The sequence below is a fragment of the Drosophila takahashii genome, chromosome 2L (genome assembly GCF_030179915.1).
Source record: "Drosophila takahashii strain IR98-3 E-12201 chromosome 2L, DtakHiC1v2, whole genome shotgun sequence".
NCBI classification, from domain to species: Eukaryota; Metazoa; Arthropoda; class Insecta; order Diptera; family Drosophilidae; genus Drosophila; species Drosophila takahashii.
The window spans coordinates 732,032-748,862 of NC_091678.1; the positions used below are offsets into that span (position 1 = coordinate 732,032).

The following is a 16,831-nucleotide window of genomic DNA, read 5'->3' on the forward strand; positions in this document are numbered from 1 at the left end:
GAAAATTTTGTTGAATTGCTGAAAAGCCAGAGTTGTCACCTTTTTTTTAAAAGTTGTGGCAACTCTGTAACATTTTGTATCACCAATACGCATTGTTTATTTTAAAATCAACTTAGAAAGCATATTTGTAGTTCTTTTTATCTTGGTAACACTTTTAGACAGTAACTAGCAATAATAAATCAAATTTTACATGCTTTAAGTTCCGTGAAATTTTTCAACAAATAACAGCTGTTTGAAAATTCAACAGGAACCATTTTGGGTCGTTCCCTTAATTGCTGAAATTTTTTGTTGAATTTTCAACAATTCAGCAATTCAACAGTTTAGGGAATCCCCCTAATATTCTTCTTATAATCGCAAAAAGTGGAGATTTAAAGGCGACATTTGACATTTGATAAAGATTAAAAGAATTTTTTTTTATCTCTGGTGTATCATAGAAGAATTCGAGCAATTAAAAGCCTCGGTAAAAGCTGGTATGGTTGAAAAGAATTTGTCGAATTGGAAATCACTAATCCAAGTAAATTTAAGTAGACGCTTCCGGGCTATTTGTAAAAAGAAAAGCTGCTTCAAAGGCACACCGGTGTAAACAGGCTGCGAGTGATCAAATCCGGATTCTGTGGAGAAGTAGGCATCGTAAACCAAACTTAGGAGAATTGGTTCCAATGCGATTCTCCAATCACTTGTCTTGAGAAAGGAATCCCCGCAGCCAAATTCTTTGTTAGTAGAAAAATCGCGATCATCTAAAGATTTCACCAAATTGATAAGATCCACGCAATCGAAGTCTTCGTCCATGTTATGAAAAGCTTCCAGTACTCGTTGAGTGATCAATGTGCCAATTGCACCGAACTAAAATTAAAGAAGTGTTAGGCATCTGATATGCAGTTAAAGGGATCTCATATTCACCTTAAAGACTTCGTGGCCACGGGTCATATAGAAAGGTTCGGCCAAAAGTGTATAGGGAATGTTGATTGTGTTAAAGTCCACGTCATTGGGTGTCACGTGGTTAAACGAAGATGAGCTCACCGGATGATCCAGTTTTTCCAACATCCGACGAGTGCGTAACATGGATAACTTTAGTCGCATGGTATCCAAATCGTCATCGTCATCGAAGTCAAGATCTGCATAGTAATCTGTCACAAAGCGGCGGTGATCTCTGTCATTCGGCATGCTCCCCACATTTATGGAAATTCCGTCGAGAAACTTTAGAAAATAAGATATCTGGGAAAGCGGTAAGTTCAGGCGATTCCCTTTCAATCTTCGTTTAAATGACTTGATTATCGCCCCAAATATTTGAGGGACCTGGGCCTGATACTCTTGAACTTTTTTCTCACCCAGAACATGTTCTTCGAAGAGCATATCGGTTCCAAACAACATTTTCGATCGTACAAGTTGATCGCAATTATTATATGCGAGAGCCCAGTTCATATAATCATCAAATCGTAGCATAAGGTAGCAGGCAACAGTCTCCTGATTGTATGTGCTCAACAGTTGATAAAGTTCCACCAAATAGTCCAAATTATCGATCTGTAACTGGAAGCTCGGCGCGAACTGGCGTTCGAACACAGTTTCGAGATATTTTCCTAGGGAAATTCCATAATCACGTTCTAGCTGCTGAAGAGTCAAACGCTTTCCCTTATATGATTCGGCTTTCTTCCGATCTACTTTATAGAAAGCTGATTCAAGATTGCCTAAATCTTTGGACATGGAATCAGCTTGACTCGTGTTGAATCCTTTTTCAACTAAGTGTGACTTGTCGAACAGTTCGTCGCCGTAGCAGAACGAATAGTCATTATTCGAGTTGGGTTCTTTGATCACTACCATGTACTCACTATGATCCTCGCGATCCACTTTGATTTTCAGATCTAGTAACACGTCATTCATGCCATAGCGGTGCATTCGGGCGAGAGTCACTAGCCATTGGAAACGTTCCTTTGGCCACGGGATGCCATCTGGAGTATCTTGAGGCCAGGGGAGATTGACGTCCGGCAGCACGGTCTTAAAATAATTAGTCAGTCGGAAATTGGTGGATTGGCAGGTGTTATAAAGCTTGAAAGCCATTTCCTCGAAACTTCCCGGTTCATAGGTTCGATTTTTCATTCTTTCAAACAACGAAACGAACTTGAGATCCGTATTCTCCATCGAAATTCTTTCATCAGAGCTCTTGGAGTCGTACGTGGCAATTAAATATCCTCCGAAATCCAGACATGGGTCTGCTGTATCGTTAATTGAGCTCAGTATGCTGTGCAGAATTTCATGATTCTGATTTAAAAACACTTGTCTCTTAGCAGCCACTGTGGATAATCCCAAAAGGAACAAACATCCGAGCCACGTAAATTCTGTTGTTCTCCCATCCATGTCCAAAGAAAAACTGATAAGTCTACAACATAGCCGTGGAACTAGACGTCTGATTATATCAAAAAGCCAAAAAAGTTGGAGCGTTTTACGCTCCAAGCAACAACACACTATTTCCTCTCTGCTCCTATTAGATAAGAAAGTAAATTAAGAACATATTTAAATATAATGAATGGAATGGCGTTCATCGGAATTCACCCGCTAAATCTAGTGGTCTTTTTATTGCCATACTATTTCTTTGGCTCAACTGAGTACCGCGGTGTAAAAAGGTCCCAGCTAAAGGCGTTAGCTTCCTATTTGCCTCTCGCTAACTCCCAAACTAAATAAACTAATCGTTAGATATTTATTAATATTTATTTAATTTGTTTCTAAACAAGTTATAATAAAAATAATGGAAAAATATCGAACAACATTTTAATATAACAACACACAAACATCAAAAAGTGTCAAAATCACAACCTTTTTAAAATTTAGTTGTTTTCTAAACGATCATTTTCAATCCTCCCCAAGCTTAAATATAATAACGGCCTCCCTCCCACACAAAAAACAAATATGTGGGCTGTTATGTTATCACCGACGTCGGCAGAGGAGTCCGGAGATAATGGAGCCTCGGCCATGTGCCAAACGGCAAGCTGAGCTCAGTTCCCTTCCAGATTCCGAGCGGCAAACATTGGATACTGTATTTAATAACACTTGACGATGACTTCCAAGATAAACCCACCGATTTCCGGTCCTGGACTACTGCCGACGCTAATGGGGATTTTATTTATACTTTCGGCTTCCGTGCCAGGCGCCACTTGTGAGTTTTAATAGCTCCCCGGTTGCATAAGCCACTGATAATTGAATCCCAATCTCCGCCAGCTGATTCGGAACCAAAGAGTGGCAGTGTCTCGCCTCTGGATCGTCTCCACGCAGGACTTTTCCTAAACTACGACAGCGATGTGCAGCCCCAGTTCCAAGGATCTCCCACCAACGTATCCCTCGGCATGGTAATCAACTATATTGACATCGATGAGATGAATGGCAAAATGACGACCCACTGCTGGCTGAATATCGTAAGTCGAATATCGTAGGCCCCGGTCCTTTCCCTGCATTGCAATGCTCGAAAAACAAGATAAGTTTTTGTTTTCTTCTCAAGTTCACATGAATATGATAAACATTCCGTTCCGTTAAAAAATGTCGCAAGAAATGGAATTTGTGAAAACAATATGAAAATATTCTGTTTATGGGAATGATATCATTTTTGAGTTTTTGGGCATTGTGCATTTTAAGTACTATAACTATACAAAATAGTTACGTATATTTCAGGGACCGAAAATAATGATTATTTTTTTTGAGTAAAAAATAAAAATCTCCATTTAATGATTATTTTGTAAGCAAAAAAAATATCGCTCAGAAATAATGATTATTTTGTGAGCGATATATTTCGCTCAAAAATATCACTCAAAGTGGGATTGCATCCGTCCTACGCGGAATTTTACAAAGATTTAAATGTGCTCTTGTAGGTAGAACCACGAAGCACATATTCCGTTAAGAAAAAAATAAATTTTCTTTGTATAAACCGCTTAAAAAAACAAAAAAATCTTTTAGTATAAAAACACTTTCTGTGGGAATCGAACTCGTACTTACAGCTCGGTGGACCAACACACTAACACCCAGCCCACATGTCGGGTTGGATCTAAGTGGAATAGTTCATAACATCTTGTTAAGTCGTTTTACTAATAAATAAATGACATAAAGTTCTAAGGTTGATACAACTTTTTGTATTTAAGCATACCTCTTGTCAACTAAAAACCGCGTTTTAAAAAGTTTATACAAAGAAATCACCTTCTTTTATTAACTCGATGTGTGCTCCGTGGTTCTACCTACAAGCAGAAATTTAAAAGTTTGTAAAATTCCGTACAGGACGGCTGTAATCGCACTTTGAGTGATATTTTTAAGCGAAATAATATCGCTCACATAATAATCATTATTTCTGAGCGATATTTTTTTCGCTTACAAAATAATCATTAAATGGAGATTTTTATTTTTATACCCGTTACTCGTAGAGTAAAAGGGTATATTAGATTCGTGCAAAAGTATGTAACAGGTAGAAGGAAGCGTTTCCGACCCCATAAAGTATATATATTCTTGATCAGGATCACTAGCCGAGTCGATCTAGCCATGTCCGTCTGTCCGTCTGTCCGTCTGTCCGTCTGTCCGTCTGTCCGTCTGTCCGTCTGTCCGTCTGTCCGTCTGTCTGTCCGTCTGTCTGTCTGTATGAACGCTGAGATCTCGGAAACTATAAAAGCTAGAAGATTGACATTTTGCATGAAGATTCTAGGAGTTCCTACGCAGCGCAAGTTTGTTTCAAAAGGGTGCCACGCCCCCTCTAACGCCCACAATCGCTTATATACGATTTTAAAAATTTCATTATTTTGGAAAAGTAAAAATGCAGTTTTATTGTGTTTATCAATACCTATCGAAATGTAGAAGAAATTTTTTAGATCGGACCATTCGTTAAAAAGTTACGGCGGATCAAAGTTTTTCTCCATCTCCTTCGCACTCCCTTTAGCTGAGTAACGGGTATCTGATAGTCGGGGCACCCGACTATAGCGTTCTCTCTTGTTTCACTTATAATGATTACGGTCCCTGGTATATTTTGTTTTTGCTTTGGGTGTGTGTCCTTGCTAATTTTGTGTATTTGTTGCTGTGAAAGTAACTATTTAATTGGTAGAATTTACAAATTTTGTGGTTGGGGACTGTTTGACAATTATATTAGTTAATTTAACCAAGTTTTTTTTGTGTGTACGACGAATCCGTTGGGATATGAGATATTATATTTCAGATTCATCATAAGGAGAGTAGTTACAAAAATTAAAGTTTGCTTAGACTCGAACCTTGAACCCCTGTAGGTGCTATAAACTTACTCTAACATCCTTTCCTCTTAATTTCTAGCGATGGCGGGATGAGCAGCGCGTGTGGCAACCATCGGAATATGAAAACATCACGGAGATCACTTTGCAAGCCAGCGAGATTTGGACGCCGCAGATCACGCTCTTCAATGGCGACGAGGGTGGCCTGTTGGCGGACACCCAGGTGACCCTCAGCCATGACGGACACTTCAGGCGGATGCCCCCAGCCTTGTACACGGCCTACTGCGACCTCAATATGCTCAATTGGCCGCACGACAAGCAGACCTGCAAGCTGAAGATTGGCTCCTGGGGATTGAAAACCATCCTGCCCGACAATAGCACAAATGGAAAATCCCTGGACCACGACGACCTGGTGCAATCGCCGGAGTGGGAGATCGTCGACTCCCGGGCGGAGTTTGTGAGTCAGGACTACAACGGCTACATGGAGTACACTCTTACGGCTCAGAGGCGATCCTCTATGTACACTGCCGTCATCTACACACCGGCCTCCTGCGTAGTTATCCTCGCACTTTCCGCCTTTTGGCTGCCACCTCACATGGGCGGCGAGAAGATCATGATCAATGGACTCCTCATCATTGTGATCGCCGCCTTCTTGATGTACTTTGCCCAACTGCTGCCCGTGCTTTCGAACAACACACCACTTGTGGGTGAGTCCTAGCTTCCAAAAAGACGCCGCTGCATCGTTTATAACCAGCTCGATTTTTTATCTTTTTCTTATAGGGAAACTATCTAATAGTTTAGTACTTCCTTTAAAGTCAGAATCCGTTAGCAGTAGTTTTTAACCATTTTCGAGCTTCATGTATCATTAGTCTTACACTTTATATACCGCTGCATCGTTTACAACCAGCTTGTTGTTTGATTTCCCTACTATACTACTTCAGCACTATTCCAATAGTGAGATTCCACAAGCTTTAGTTTATTTAATTTTATTTTTAGTTTTTTGTTTTTGTTTATTTGGATTTTGTAAAGTCAGTTTTTTTATTTATGTACCGCTGCTTGATCTTCAATCCCTTTGGCACAGAGAAATTTGCTAATAGTTAGTAATTCCTTCAGAGTCAGCTTCTGTTAGCATTAGATTTAAATAATTTTCGGGCTGCAGGTTATCTTTAGTTAGTTCTAAAATGTATTTACCGCTGCATCGTTTAATCGCCTGGTCATAGAAATATTGAAAGGATCGAGTTACTCACCAAATAGGTTATTAAATAATATTTCCTTTTTCTTTCAGTGCTTTTCTACAGCACCACCCTGCTATTTTTGAGCGCCTCCACGATTATTGAGGTGCTGGTCCTGTACCTGGCCACTGCGAAGCACAAGAGGCGTCTTCCGGAGGCGCTGAGGAAGCTGCTCCACGGCAAGCTGGGCACGTGGCTGCTCCTCTCCCAGTTCAGCACCACCGGGGAGTCGGAGACGGAAAAGACCAAGGAGATGGACGAGCACCTGTACGAGAATGCCGACTATCAAGATGCGACCAGTCCCCTGGGCATCAATCCCGCCGAAACAACGGGCTCCAAGGCCAACCAATTTGACTGGGCGTTGCTGGCCACCGCCGTGGATCGCATCTTCTTCGTGGTCTTCAGCCTGGCGTTCCTGATCCTGGCCATCAGCTGTGCCGTCTAGCCGATCTGAGCTCCCAAACCAATCTCCAAGCAGCCCCACTTTGAGTAGGGTCGAAATTAATCCCGAAATTATATATAATGTTTCAGAACTAAACAACGAAACTTAAGAGCCGATATCTGAATGTCATCTTAAGGTTAAGTTAACTTGGGGTTAAGTTAAAATGTTGGAAACGACAGTTTCGCTTTCTCAATTTAACATTTAGTAACATAATATTGAGTCATTATATTAAATTTTTTAAACCGCACTTTAACTGCAACACAACACTTAACGTAACATTGAGAAATCGGCTCTTAGCCCAGGTATTTTGCATTTACGTCTTCATGTATTTTACTGCGTGTGCGAACTTAGAATTATTTAATGATGAGACCCCGTCTTGGAATAAAGGACCTCTGCCGAATGTCTGCTTACAACTAGAAGCGAAGGATAACAGGCTAAGTAACAAATTGGCTCTCGTTTCCGAGTATTGCTCTGCGATGCGATGCGATGCTTGGCTCTAGGTTATCACAATTCCTCTTGCTCAATTAACCCAAAGTAGCTGGAATTATACGAAATGACCTTTTTACGGCCAGAACTCTGACCCTCGATGGGTGGTGATGGGTTAGCCGTCGCTCCCTTTGCGCAGTGGGTGGTCCCTGCACATCCTTCAACCCAACATCCTGACCCATCGGAACTTACAACCCCGGCGACAAATTGGGGTTGCTGGCGGGCTCAATTAAATGCATTGTTTGTGGTGGGAGTGTCCTGGTCGTAGTTTCCCGTTCCCGATGAGGAGGATGTCCTGGAAGGATCTCCTGCTGCGGCTGCTGTTGTCCCACCTTGGAATGGAGCAGTGAAATTCGAAGTGGAGGCGGAGGAGGAGGCGACACCTGGCACCACCTGGCCGGGCGAAGCTTGCGAGGAGGCCGTCGAGGACGAGGGGAATCCCAGGCTGGAGCTGGTGGAGGCGGGCGACGAGTGGTGCGGATGCAGGAAGTGCGGCTGTGCCAGCTGGTGGTGCGGATGCGAGTGCTGGTGGTGCGGGTGCGGGTGGTGGTGCAGTGCTGGCGGTGGATGTCGGGCCAACTGCATAGCCCCACCTCCGTGGTGATTGTAGGAACCCAGCATACTGGCCGCCGGATCCCCTCCCTGCGCCTGAGCCTGGCAGGCGGCCATCAGTCCGTGGAAGTCGAACTTGTAGGCATACCGCTTGCCGTGCACCTTGGTCATGATATTCTTGTCGTAGTAGTACCTGTAAAATGGAAAAAATTGGAAATATAAAATCTGAGTTGACTTCGAAGATTGATATATTTTAATTATAATATTTTTCCGGTGATATTTTTATGATTTTTTCTTAGTAAAAAATATTTATTCGGTTGTTTTATTTATCACTATGGACGGCAGTCCATGTAGTGACGAAGCGCACCAGGAGAGTGTGCGAAGGCGACTACTATTATATAGCCGCAAAATTGAAAATCTGCTGTGATAGTCCGATCGTAATGAGTAATACACCAATCGAAAGGTATTGCAAAAACTTAAAGGATTGCATACCAAGACTTTAAGAAAATCAATTGGCTTGGGAGAGAGAGCGGTGAAAGTGCAAAAGTGAAAATTTCGAAATTTGGAGCTGTTGGGGCCGGTGGGGATAAATGCCCCCTCGCAATGTTTTAGTTGTATTCCTTTTGAAAATACCCGTCGAATGAGGGGTCATTTGTCAAAATCCGACGCTCCGTTCAAAAGTTATAGCCAAAATAAGATTTCCTTCTTCTTCCCAAAATGAAAATTTAATTCTGTTTGTCAGTTTGTCAGTTTGTCAGTTTGTCAGTTTGTCAGTTTGTCAGTTTGTCAGTTTGTCCAAAACATGTTTCTTAAGTTTTGAAAATTTAATATGACGTTCATCCCATCGATATAAAAAACTTTTGTTCTACCACTTTTGGAAAAACTCGCTAGTTTAGCGGGAAAACAGCCATAAATAGCTAAAATTCGGAAAACCGTAACTTCTATACTACTAAAGCTACAGACTTGTGCTGCATCTTGTTTGAAAGGTATTTTTAAATGCTATAAACGCCTTCTATATGCAATTTGTGTAAATGTAATAATTAAAAAGATATGAACAAAAGACAATTTTTTAAAACTTTTTTTTTAGCTTTTTTTTATTTTTCTCAAAAACGGCTCTAACGATTTTCTTGAAAACTTTAAACTGTATAGCCCTTGAGATTCCTTAAATTTTGGTATATAACACATTACTGTAAAAAGTCACGTTTAAAAGTTATTTTTATACGAAAATAGCCACTTTTGCCAGCTTGAACAACTAAAGCTTCCTGAGTATTGAATTTTGTGTGAGGGTATCCGAACTGTATTTTAGGGTCATGGAATCAGTAAATTTGCACTTAAGAGTTCCATATAGGAATCTTTTGTTCTACCCGCTACTTTAGCGGGAAAAAAGCTAAAAATGGCTAAATTTCGTTATTTTGTAAGTTCTACACTACTTAAGGTACAGACATGTGCCATACCTCGTTTAAAAGGTATTTTGAAATACTTTTTAACTTAATTTGTTTAATTTGGCTTACAAATTATGATTGACCAATTTAAATTTAAATGTATATATTAGCTCCTATGAGAGCAAATGTAAACAAACAAAAACTTCTGATATCAAATAAAAACACCTCTTAACGAGGTAAAAAACTAGTGACGATCGCACCTTAAACATACAAAAGTTCTGATATCAACATTTGTGACGAAAAATTATTACACTCGTCATTAAATAGACTTTCTAATCTTTTCTCATTCGTCACGCTGCAATAGAAAATGCCTGTGAAGGGAAAAAGGCTGGAATAGTCTGCTAGGGCGGGCCGAATGAGAAAATATTAGAAAGTCTATTTAATGACGAGTGTAATAATTTTTCGTCACAAATGTTGATATCAGAACTTTTGTATGTTTAAGGTGCGATCGTCACTAGTTTTTTACCTCGTTAAGAGGTGTTTTTATTTGATTTTGTAGATAAGTGAATTTACTTGAAAATGAAAATGTAAGAATAAAAATGTTAGAATTATTTTTAAAATTTCTTTTAATGGGGAACATATTAATTTACCCAGATGAAATATTTAAATAATTTTATTTATTTAGATAATTTATTTATTTTGTAGATAAGGGAATTTACATACTTGAAAATGAAAATGTAAGAATAAAAATGTTAGAATTTATGGACAGTAAAAATAAAATAAAAACAATTATTTTTAAAATTTCTTTTAATGGGGAACATATTAGTTTACCCCGATGAAATATTTAAATAAATTTTAAATTTAAAACAACATAAAAATATGTTTTTAAATTGTAAAAAGGGAATCGTTCCGTTCATGAACATAATTTTTTCATTGGAAAATTTCAAAAATTGTTTGAAAATTGAATTTTTATATTAAATTAATCACTTGAACTTCGTAGGGTAAACCAAGTGCTCGAAGGACCAAACCTTGGAGGAGACTCACCTGAGGGCCCGGCTCAGCTTGTCGTAGTTCATGTTGGGCTTGGCCTTCCGCTCGCCCCACCTTCTGGCCACCTCGTCGGGGTCGATGAGCCGGAACTCGCCCGATTGGCCCTCCCAGCTGATGGCGGCGGCGTTGGACGAATCGGCGAGCAGCTCCAGCAGAAATTGCCACAGCTGAATCTGGCCCCCGGAGCCCTGGGCGACCAATCGGTGCGAGGCAGCGTTCAGCAGCTGATACGGATCTGAAAAGAGCGCAGAGGTGGGGATGGGTTAGTGGCGAAAATACAGATACAGATACAGACCCCTTCGGAACCCAGCTACAGAAACAGATACAGATACTTTGGCCGGAGAGACGCCAAGATAGACAAGGCAGAGAGAGCGAGCGAGAAGAGAGAATCGCGAATGAAACCGACGGCTAAACGAGATTTTCTGGCGGGGAAGGGAGGACGAGGACGTGGCAAGAGTGCCAAGTGGAGGAGCTGGAGTTGAATGCCATAAGCCAGCGCGGATTCACAGAAAATCAACCGCAAATGGACATAAATCCTGCATTTCACACTGCACACGGAGAAAAACAGGTTTAAAAACGGAATTGGCCGATTTATACAGATAAAAGCGACGATTAGGTATAAAAAATACTAAATAAAACATAATTTGAGATTAAAATTTAAAGTAATGTTTGTGTATGGTAATGTACCAGGTTACTTTAAGTTAAGGATACATTTAAATAAAGGATAAATTAGAAAAAATTATATTTTAAAATACAACAAATTATTTTAACCTTTTTAAAGATTTCTAGGCTAAATAAGTTAGCTTTTGTAATATTTAAAATATTAGTCACTGAACATCTGAGTTGAAGGGGTTCACAAGAAAGAAACTCGTTGTACAATTTATCAGGTGGGTATGACAAACATGACACCAGTAAATATAAATCTAGTTCAGGTTCTTTTTTTTTAAATGGGTAAAATCTTTGAAGGTTTTACCTAGTAATGCCTTTATGCTAAAATCCAAGAAAATCACCTCTGACTATAAATCTCCTACAGGTTTAAGATGAAATTAGCCAAGGTACATTTTCTTGACTGTCGGCCATGGGGACATTCCCACATCCCGTAGTCTGTGCACCTCCGTGGGGGAAAATCCCCTCAAAGTGCCGCTGCAAAGGCACGAAAGTGCCATAACCAAGGTGACTCATCTGGCGATCAAGCAGTGCCGCGGCCGAAAGACACAATTCTCACTCACTTCTAGACAATATCAGACCGTTGGACCCACGACACGACCCACCAGCCATCCCGAGCCCATTCATTCATATTTCTAGGCGCTCCGCTCGCCGGAAATGCCAGAGACCAGAGATCGAGTGGTAGCAGTGGTTCCAATTGAGAAACCTCCTCGCCGCCGTTCATTCACACAAGTCTCTTCGATTTTCGGCCCGTCTCAGCGGAAATTCCGATGAATTTTCGGCCATGCGATCGGCCTCTCTTACCATTGAAGATCATCGAGGTGTGCGGATGTTGGTGGTGCTGATGGTGGTGGTGGTAGTGGTGGTGCACGGCGCTGTGGTGCGGATGGGGATGCTGGCCGACTGCCGGCGCCGGCTGCATCCGGAGGCCAAAACGCCGGTTGAAATCCTCCGACAGGCGCCACATGACGCCCACGTCCATGGCGCTGACGCTCATGGTGGGTTTTTCAAAAAGTCTTTTTCAAAAATGTTGCGTGTAAAATTTTAATATTTTGTATTCTTTATTTTTAATCAATTATTATGGTTTAATGTTTTAAAAAAGATCCGTAACATACAAATGGAACCAAAATCCTTTCTTCACAATTGTTTTAAATTTGCGTTATTTTTTATTTTTTATATTTTGTAATAATTTACATTCTTTGCAGTTTTTTTGAAATGTTTAAAATTTTACAAAGTGTTTTAAATAATTTATTTAGGCTTTTAGCAGATAAAATTTTAAAATGTGCCGGAGGGATCGAAACCACATAAATCTTCACTTTTTTCAGAAATTATTGGAAGTGTATAAAGTATTATAAACACCCGAAACATATGTTGCGAAATTTCTTGACACTGAATTTTCTGAAATTGTCATTTTATTTAGATTCGAATTTTTTAATTATTTCCTTTTATTTGTGTGATTTCTTGAAATGTTTTTCGTTATTTATTTTATAAGTTATGCACGTAAGCAGTTGTATTAATTTTTTATAATAACTGTTTATATGATTTAAATGCGTTTTAGGTATTTACATTTTTTGGTTTTGGTTTTAATTTCTTTTTAACGTTTAATGATTTTATTTTGTTAGGATTTCTTGATTTAATTTAACTTGGTTTAAAATTTAACTATTTTAGTTTTTCCCGGAGCTTGTGAACCGTTTAGGACGAGGGCCGTTTGGCAACTGAAATCTCAGTCAGAGGCGCTGGCCGGATTCCGCTCCTTATCACCGGACGGCCGAGCATCCTTGGAGCTCCGATTGCTCCGGCGAGGATTACAGCTCACCTGCGCAGCTGGGGGTAAACGCTGCTTCGGCATTTGCCGGAGAAGTCACAAAAGTCAGAGGCCACGTGCAGCCACTCAACCACCACCCACTCCGCCCACTCCACCCACCGAAAATCACACAATAAACAACTACTTCTTTTTGCCACTTTTCGACTATTAAATACCCAGTACGAATCACTTGGTTATTTATAAAGTGTCGGGGGATTTCACCAAAACGAAAATAGATAGAAGATATTTTGCAAACATTTTTGTTTGCGTGGGAAAATATTTTAGAATTCTTAAGAAATGTTATAAATAAATTTTATAACTGGGAAATATTTTTCTATGAATGTAAAGATATACGTTACCTATAGGTAACACTAATATGTTTTTTTTCGTACTGGAGTTTTCTATATACCTCGGATAGCTTTCATTATAGGTAGGGTGACTCAGACATTGGAACAACAAGCTGTAGCCCACAACAAATGTAATCTGCGTGACGGCGACGACGCGTAATCCTCGTTGGCATAAAAAACAAATCAATTAAATCGACGTCGCCTGCTCTCGGGATCAAGGCAGCTATATAGCTATAGTACAGCCCACCCACCAACATATGCCAGACCCAAATCAGGAGGCTTTCCTCCGCCCTTCAGCTATTCTTCCTGCCACAGGAAGGATGCGACGAATGAATATTTTCCTGTGCATAGGAGCTGACCACCCGCAGAGCTCTTGTCATTGGGGGAACAGCCAGAAAACCACCCACTCACGCCCACTTTTCCCGCCCCCTTTGACTAAAACTTGACTCGGCGACTTTTGTCGCTGGCATGGGATTATTTTGATTTTATTATTAGATGCCACATCCTGGGAGAAATTATCATATTTACATCGTTTATTATTAAGTTCATCACTTGACGCGACCGCCCGCCAAGGCCCCGCCCCTTTTTCCCATCCCGCCCCCGAAATCATGAGCAGTTAATAACTGGAAAAGTGTTGCATACTTTGCTGCTGTCGCGAAGAGATTTTCCCAAGCGATTTACGTTTATGGAGTCGGAAAGTTAGCGAAGTAATTAAAAGGTTGTTCACTGGCAGGGGATTTTCCACCTTTCCTCCCTCCCTAAGATAACACACCCATTAAATAAGGGGCGCTTTGGGGGGAAAAACAATCAATGAAGCACATAAGTAACGGCTCTATCAGCCAGCCAACATCTTAATCAGTTGCCATTTGGCTGCCGGCGGAGGTCAGAGAAAAAGGATTCAATTGATGCCTGACCACAAAGGATTCGAGATTTGAGATTCGGGAGGCCGGGAATCGCACCACTGGGAATAGCACGTGAACCCAATTACCAAGCAGATCAATCTCGGGAACGTAAGGCCTCAGATTTATGAGGTCCGAGATTAGCTCTCTTGTTTTGGCCACTTCTGCTGGGCAGTGGCTAAAACGTGGGTCTGAAACTAACTTGATTAACTCTATAGAGTAATCCACTGACAATGTCCAAGCATTTATGAAATTATTACAATAGCCCAGAAATAACCATTATCAACAAAAGAAAATATTTGTGCAAGTTCAAGTACTTCAAAAATGTATGAAAAATAAGGGAAGTACTCAATAATGTTCAAAAGGTATAGCAGTTTGTGATCTAGTCCGAATTAATTATTATAAAACTGATTACATTCTCAGAAAATTCAAAAAATGGGGGTATGGATGGTATTTATACTGAATGCAATACTATTTTAAATATATATATGTATAAATTAAAACCAATTAAAATCTGAATATCTCTCCTATTTTATCAAAATATTTCGAATCTCAAAAAAATCAATTTTAAACATGTAAGGAAACAAATTAGGACGGTTAGGACTAAATTAAATCCCTATTTATATGCTCCAAAAACATGTTTTCAAGTCCTACAAATATCTATTAAAATCCGAATATACCCCTAAAACTCACTTGGTTCGTTGTCGTTGAGCATGGGACTCGTCTCGCGTCCTGTGGCTTGGTACAAACTAATCGCAAAGTGCTGGGCCATCAGCATGCCGCCTCGTCTGGATCCTGCGCAGACCCAGAAGTCGGCGCGGGTCAGATCGCACAGCTCCTGGGCGTGCTTGGGAAACCGCTCGACATCCGGCTCCGGATCCAGTTTGAATTTGCGCGTGGCCCACCTCACCCAGCTGGCGATGTCGTCGGAGGACCAGGCATGCGGATCCACGGGCACTTCCACTGGCGAAACGGAGCGATTGGAGTCCTGCGAGTTCCTACGGGATGTTGGAGGCAGGTTGGGTGAAGCGGGAGGATTAACCTCGGCCAGGGGGAGTGGCACTGGCAAGTTGAGGGCGGGTGTTTGGCTACTACTACTGCTGCTGGAGGAGGAGGATCCGGAATCTGATGATTCCGAAGAATCTGAGGATTCGCTGGTGTCACTGGTGGAACTGCTGCTGCATCGCCGCCTCCTCCTGCTCCTTCGCCTGCTGGGAGATGGGCTCTCCTCCTCAGCTGGAGCCACTTTCTTCTCCTTCGCTTCCAGTTGGACCTCGTTCCCGGATCCTGATCCAGATCCGATGCTTTTTTGCCAGACATCCTGGTGCATGGCATCAATTGGCCTCTTTTGGCACCAAACACTGTTAATCGTCTGGATATGAACGGGGATTTGGTTGTGGCTCAGTTGGCTCTTCTGGAGAATGGCCATTAAATTCGGGATGTTTGTGGTCCCTTCTTGAGAACTATGGAATCACTATCAGCTCCAGGTTTTTGGAAGCTTTTTATTTTCACTTGGGTTTGACATTTATTTTTGTTTTTTATTTGTATAACATTTGTATTTTATTCTTTTTTTTAAATAATTTTTATTTTATTTACCACTTTTCTTTTTAAATCATAACAATTAAAATTCTGATAACTTCACTTTATTACTCATTTTATTTGCCGACATTAACAGGTAGTTATAAATTTTTGGCGTCTGTTTGCACTATAAAATCAATACAATTTACTCATAACATTCCTGGAATTACACTTTGTTATTTTCGAATTTATTGAAAGCCTGCAACCGGTTGATGGTGGAAAAACGAAACGGATTTAGGATGTTTCGTCTGGATGATTCACCCAGGTATTTCACCTGCTGGCCAAACAAGTGGAGTATTCAGCTCGGCGCTTTCCACACGTGCCGCAAATCGCGGAAATCTTTCGCGGAAAGTTAAGTAGCGATAGGAAACTTTTAATAACCGTTATTGCAGCGTTATTGACCGATTACAGAACTGGAACTAGACGATCTAGTACTACCAGGGGGTTCAAAAGTAGCGCCGTAGATTCCTCTAGACCGCTGATCTTTGCTCTATCGAGCGACCGCTCCAATTGGCGAGTGACGAACTAATGATCAGCACCGGCGAACTGTGATAAAGCAGTGACGAAGTCGGTGAGCTTTTCTGTTTGCAGTTCTCTCTCGCAGATTCGGCTGCCCCATGATCGAATCCGAATCGGAATCCCATGGGTCTCGGGACCAGTTTACCACTCGGTTCGGGAGCTTTTCGCTCTCTCCATATTGCCCCTCTTATCGCTTGGCAAATAACAAATAACAACCTTAAGCATGACGTCGTGAAACTGGCGTACTCCGAATGAGTCACTCGTCCATAGAGCAAACACACATGAGATCCGATCGCCGGGAAGCCGATGGAGTTCCCCAGGCCCAGTGAGGTGTGGGCCCAAGGGGGTGGTGGTGGTGCTGGGGCGTAAGGTCGTTTGGCGGCCAACGAAAATTCATTCATCGATTCCCCTCCTATGTGGATTCGTTTTTCTCGCTTTCTTGCCGCGTCATCTTTCTGGGAAATCGCGCATGAGTCGTTAGTTGTCTGTGGCTCATTGATATACTCGAGTATTTCGGTGTATCTCTTCTGATATTTTGGCAACAGGTCGCCTCTTTAAAAGCGCACAGAAAAAATAGAATATACATTTTTTAATTATTACTAACAAATATTTACCAATTTAAAATACCAGTATTTTATGGATTCCCCTATATACGGAAATTTATTTTTTA

The 16,831-nt window shown here is 41.0% G+C and overlaps 3 protein-coding genes across 4 annotated transcripts; 1 reads left to right on the plus strand and 2 right to left on the minus strand.

Annotated features, from left to right (window-relative positions):
• Positions 1–147: 147 nt before the first annotated feature.
• On the minus strand, positions 148–2,657 carry LOC108067165 (uncharacterized). Its single transcript, XM_017156065.3, has 2 exons — positions 901–2,657; positions 148–843 (listed from the first exon to the last, which is right to left on the minus strand). The coding sequence occupies exons 1-2, from the start codon at positions 2,350–2,352 to the stop codon at positions 415–417; spliced, it is 1,881 nt and encodes a 626-aa protein (XP_017011554.3). The 5' UTR covers positions 2,353–2,657; the 3' UTR covers positions 148–414.
• Positions 2,658–2,770: 113 nt separating this feature from the next.
• Positions 2,771–7,135, plus strand: nAChRbeta3 (nicotinic Acetylcholine Receptor beta3). Its single transcript, XM_017156035.3, has 4 exons — positions 2,771–3,148; positions 3,211–3,404; positions 5,287–5,911; positions 6,490–7,135. Exons 1-4 carry the CDS (start codon positions 3,049–3,051, stop codon positions 6,879–6,881), a joined length of 1,311 nt encoding a protein of 436 aa, XP_017011524.3. The 5' UTR covers positions 2,771–3,048; the 3' UTR covers positions 6,882–7,135.
• Ets21C (Ets at 21C) lies at positions 7,127–16,195 on the minus strand. 2 transcript variants are annotated; one of them, XM_017156034.3, is made up of 3 exons: positions 11,819–12,220; positions 10,343–10,583; positions 7,127–8,109 (listed from the first exon to the last, which is right to left on the minus strand). In XM_017156034.3, exons 1-3 carry the CDS (start codon positions 12,009–12,011, stop codon positions 7,590–7,592), a joined length of 954 nt encoding a protein of 317 aa, XP_017011523.2. In that variant the 5' UTR covers positions 12,012–12,220; the 3' UTR covers positions 7,127–7,589. The 2 variants fall into 2 exon arrangements, with proteins under 2 accessions (XP_017011523.2, XP_017011522.2); XM_017156033.3 differs by lacking the exon at positions 11,819–12,220 and adding an exon at positions 14,758–16,195 and having other exon boundaries at positions 7,143–8,109.
• Positions 16,196–16,831: the final 636 nt, after the last annotated feature.

Bases quoted from the DNA above. Each gene is read 5' to 3' on its own strand.
- nAChRbeta3 (XM_017156035.3), top strand. From the start codon at position 3,049: ATGACTTCCAAGATAAACCCACCGATTTCCGGTCCTGGACTACTGCCG. The intron at 3,405-5,286 runs GTAAGTCGAATA...CTTAATTTCTAG, and splicing joins CCCACTGCTGGCTGAATATC to CGATGGCGGGATGAGCAGCG. The intron at 5,912-6,489 runs GTGAGTCCTAGC...TTTTTCTTTCAG, and splicing joins GAACAACACACCACTTGTGG to TGCTTTTCTACAGCACCACC.
- LOC108067165 (XM_017156065.3), bottom strand. From the start codon at position 2,352: ATGGATGGGAGAACAACAGAATTTACGTGGCTCGGATGTTTGTTCCTT. The intron at 844-900 runs GTGAATATGAGA...CTTTAATTTTAG, and splicing joins GTGGCCACGAAGTCTTTAAG to TTCGGTGCAATTGGCACATT.
- Ets21C (XM_017156033.3), bottom strand. From the start codon at position 15,493: ATGGCCATTCTCCAGAAGAGCCAACTGAGCCACAACCAAATCCCCGTT. The intron at 10,584-14,757 runs GTGAGTTTTAGG...CGCTCTTTTCAG, and splicing joins GCTCAACGACAACGAACCAA to ATCCGTATCAGCTGCTGAAC. The intron at 8,110-10,342 runs GTGAGTCTCCTC...TCCATTTTACAG, and splicing joins AAGCTGAGCCGGGCCCTCAG to GTACTACTACGACAAGAATA.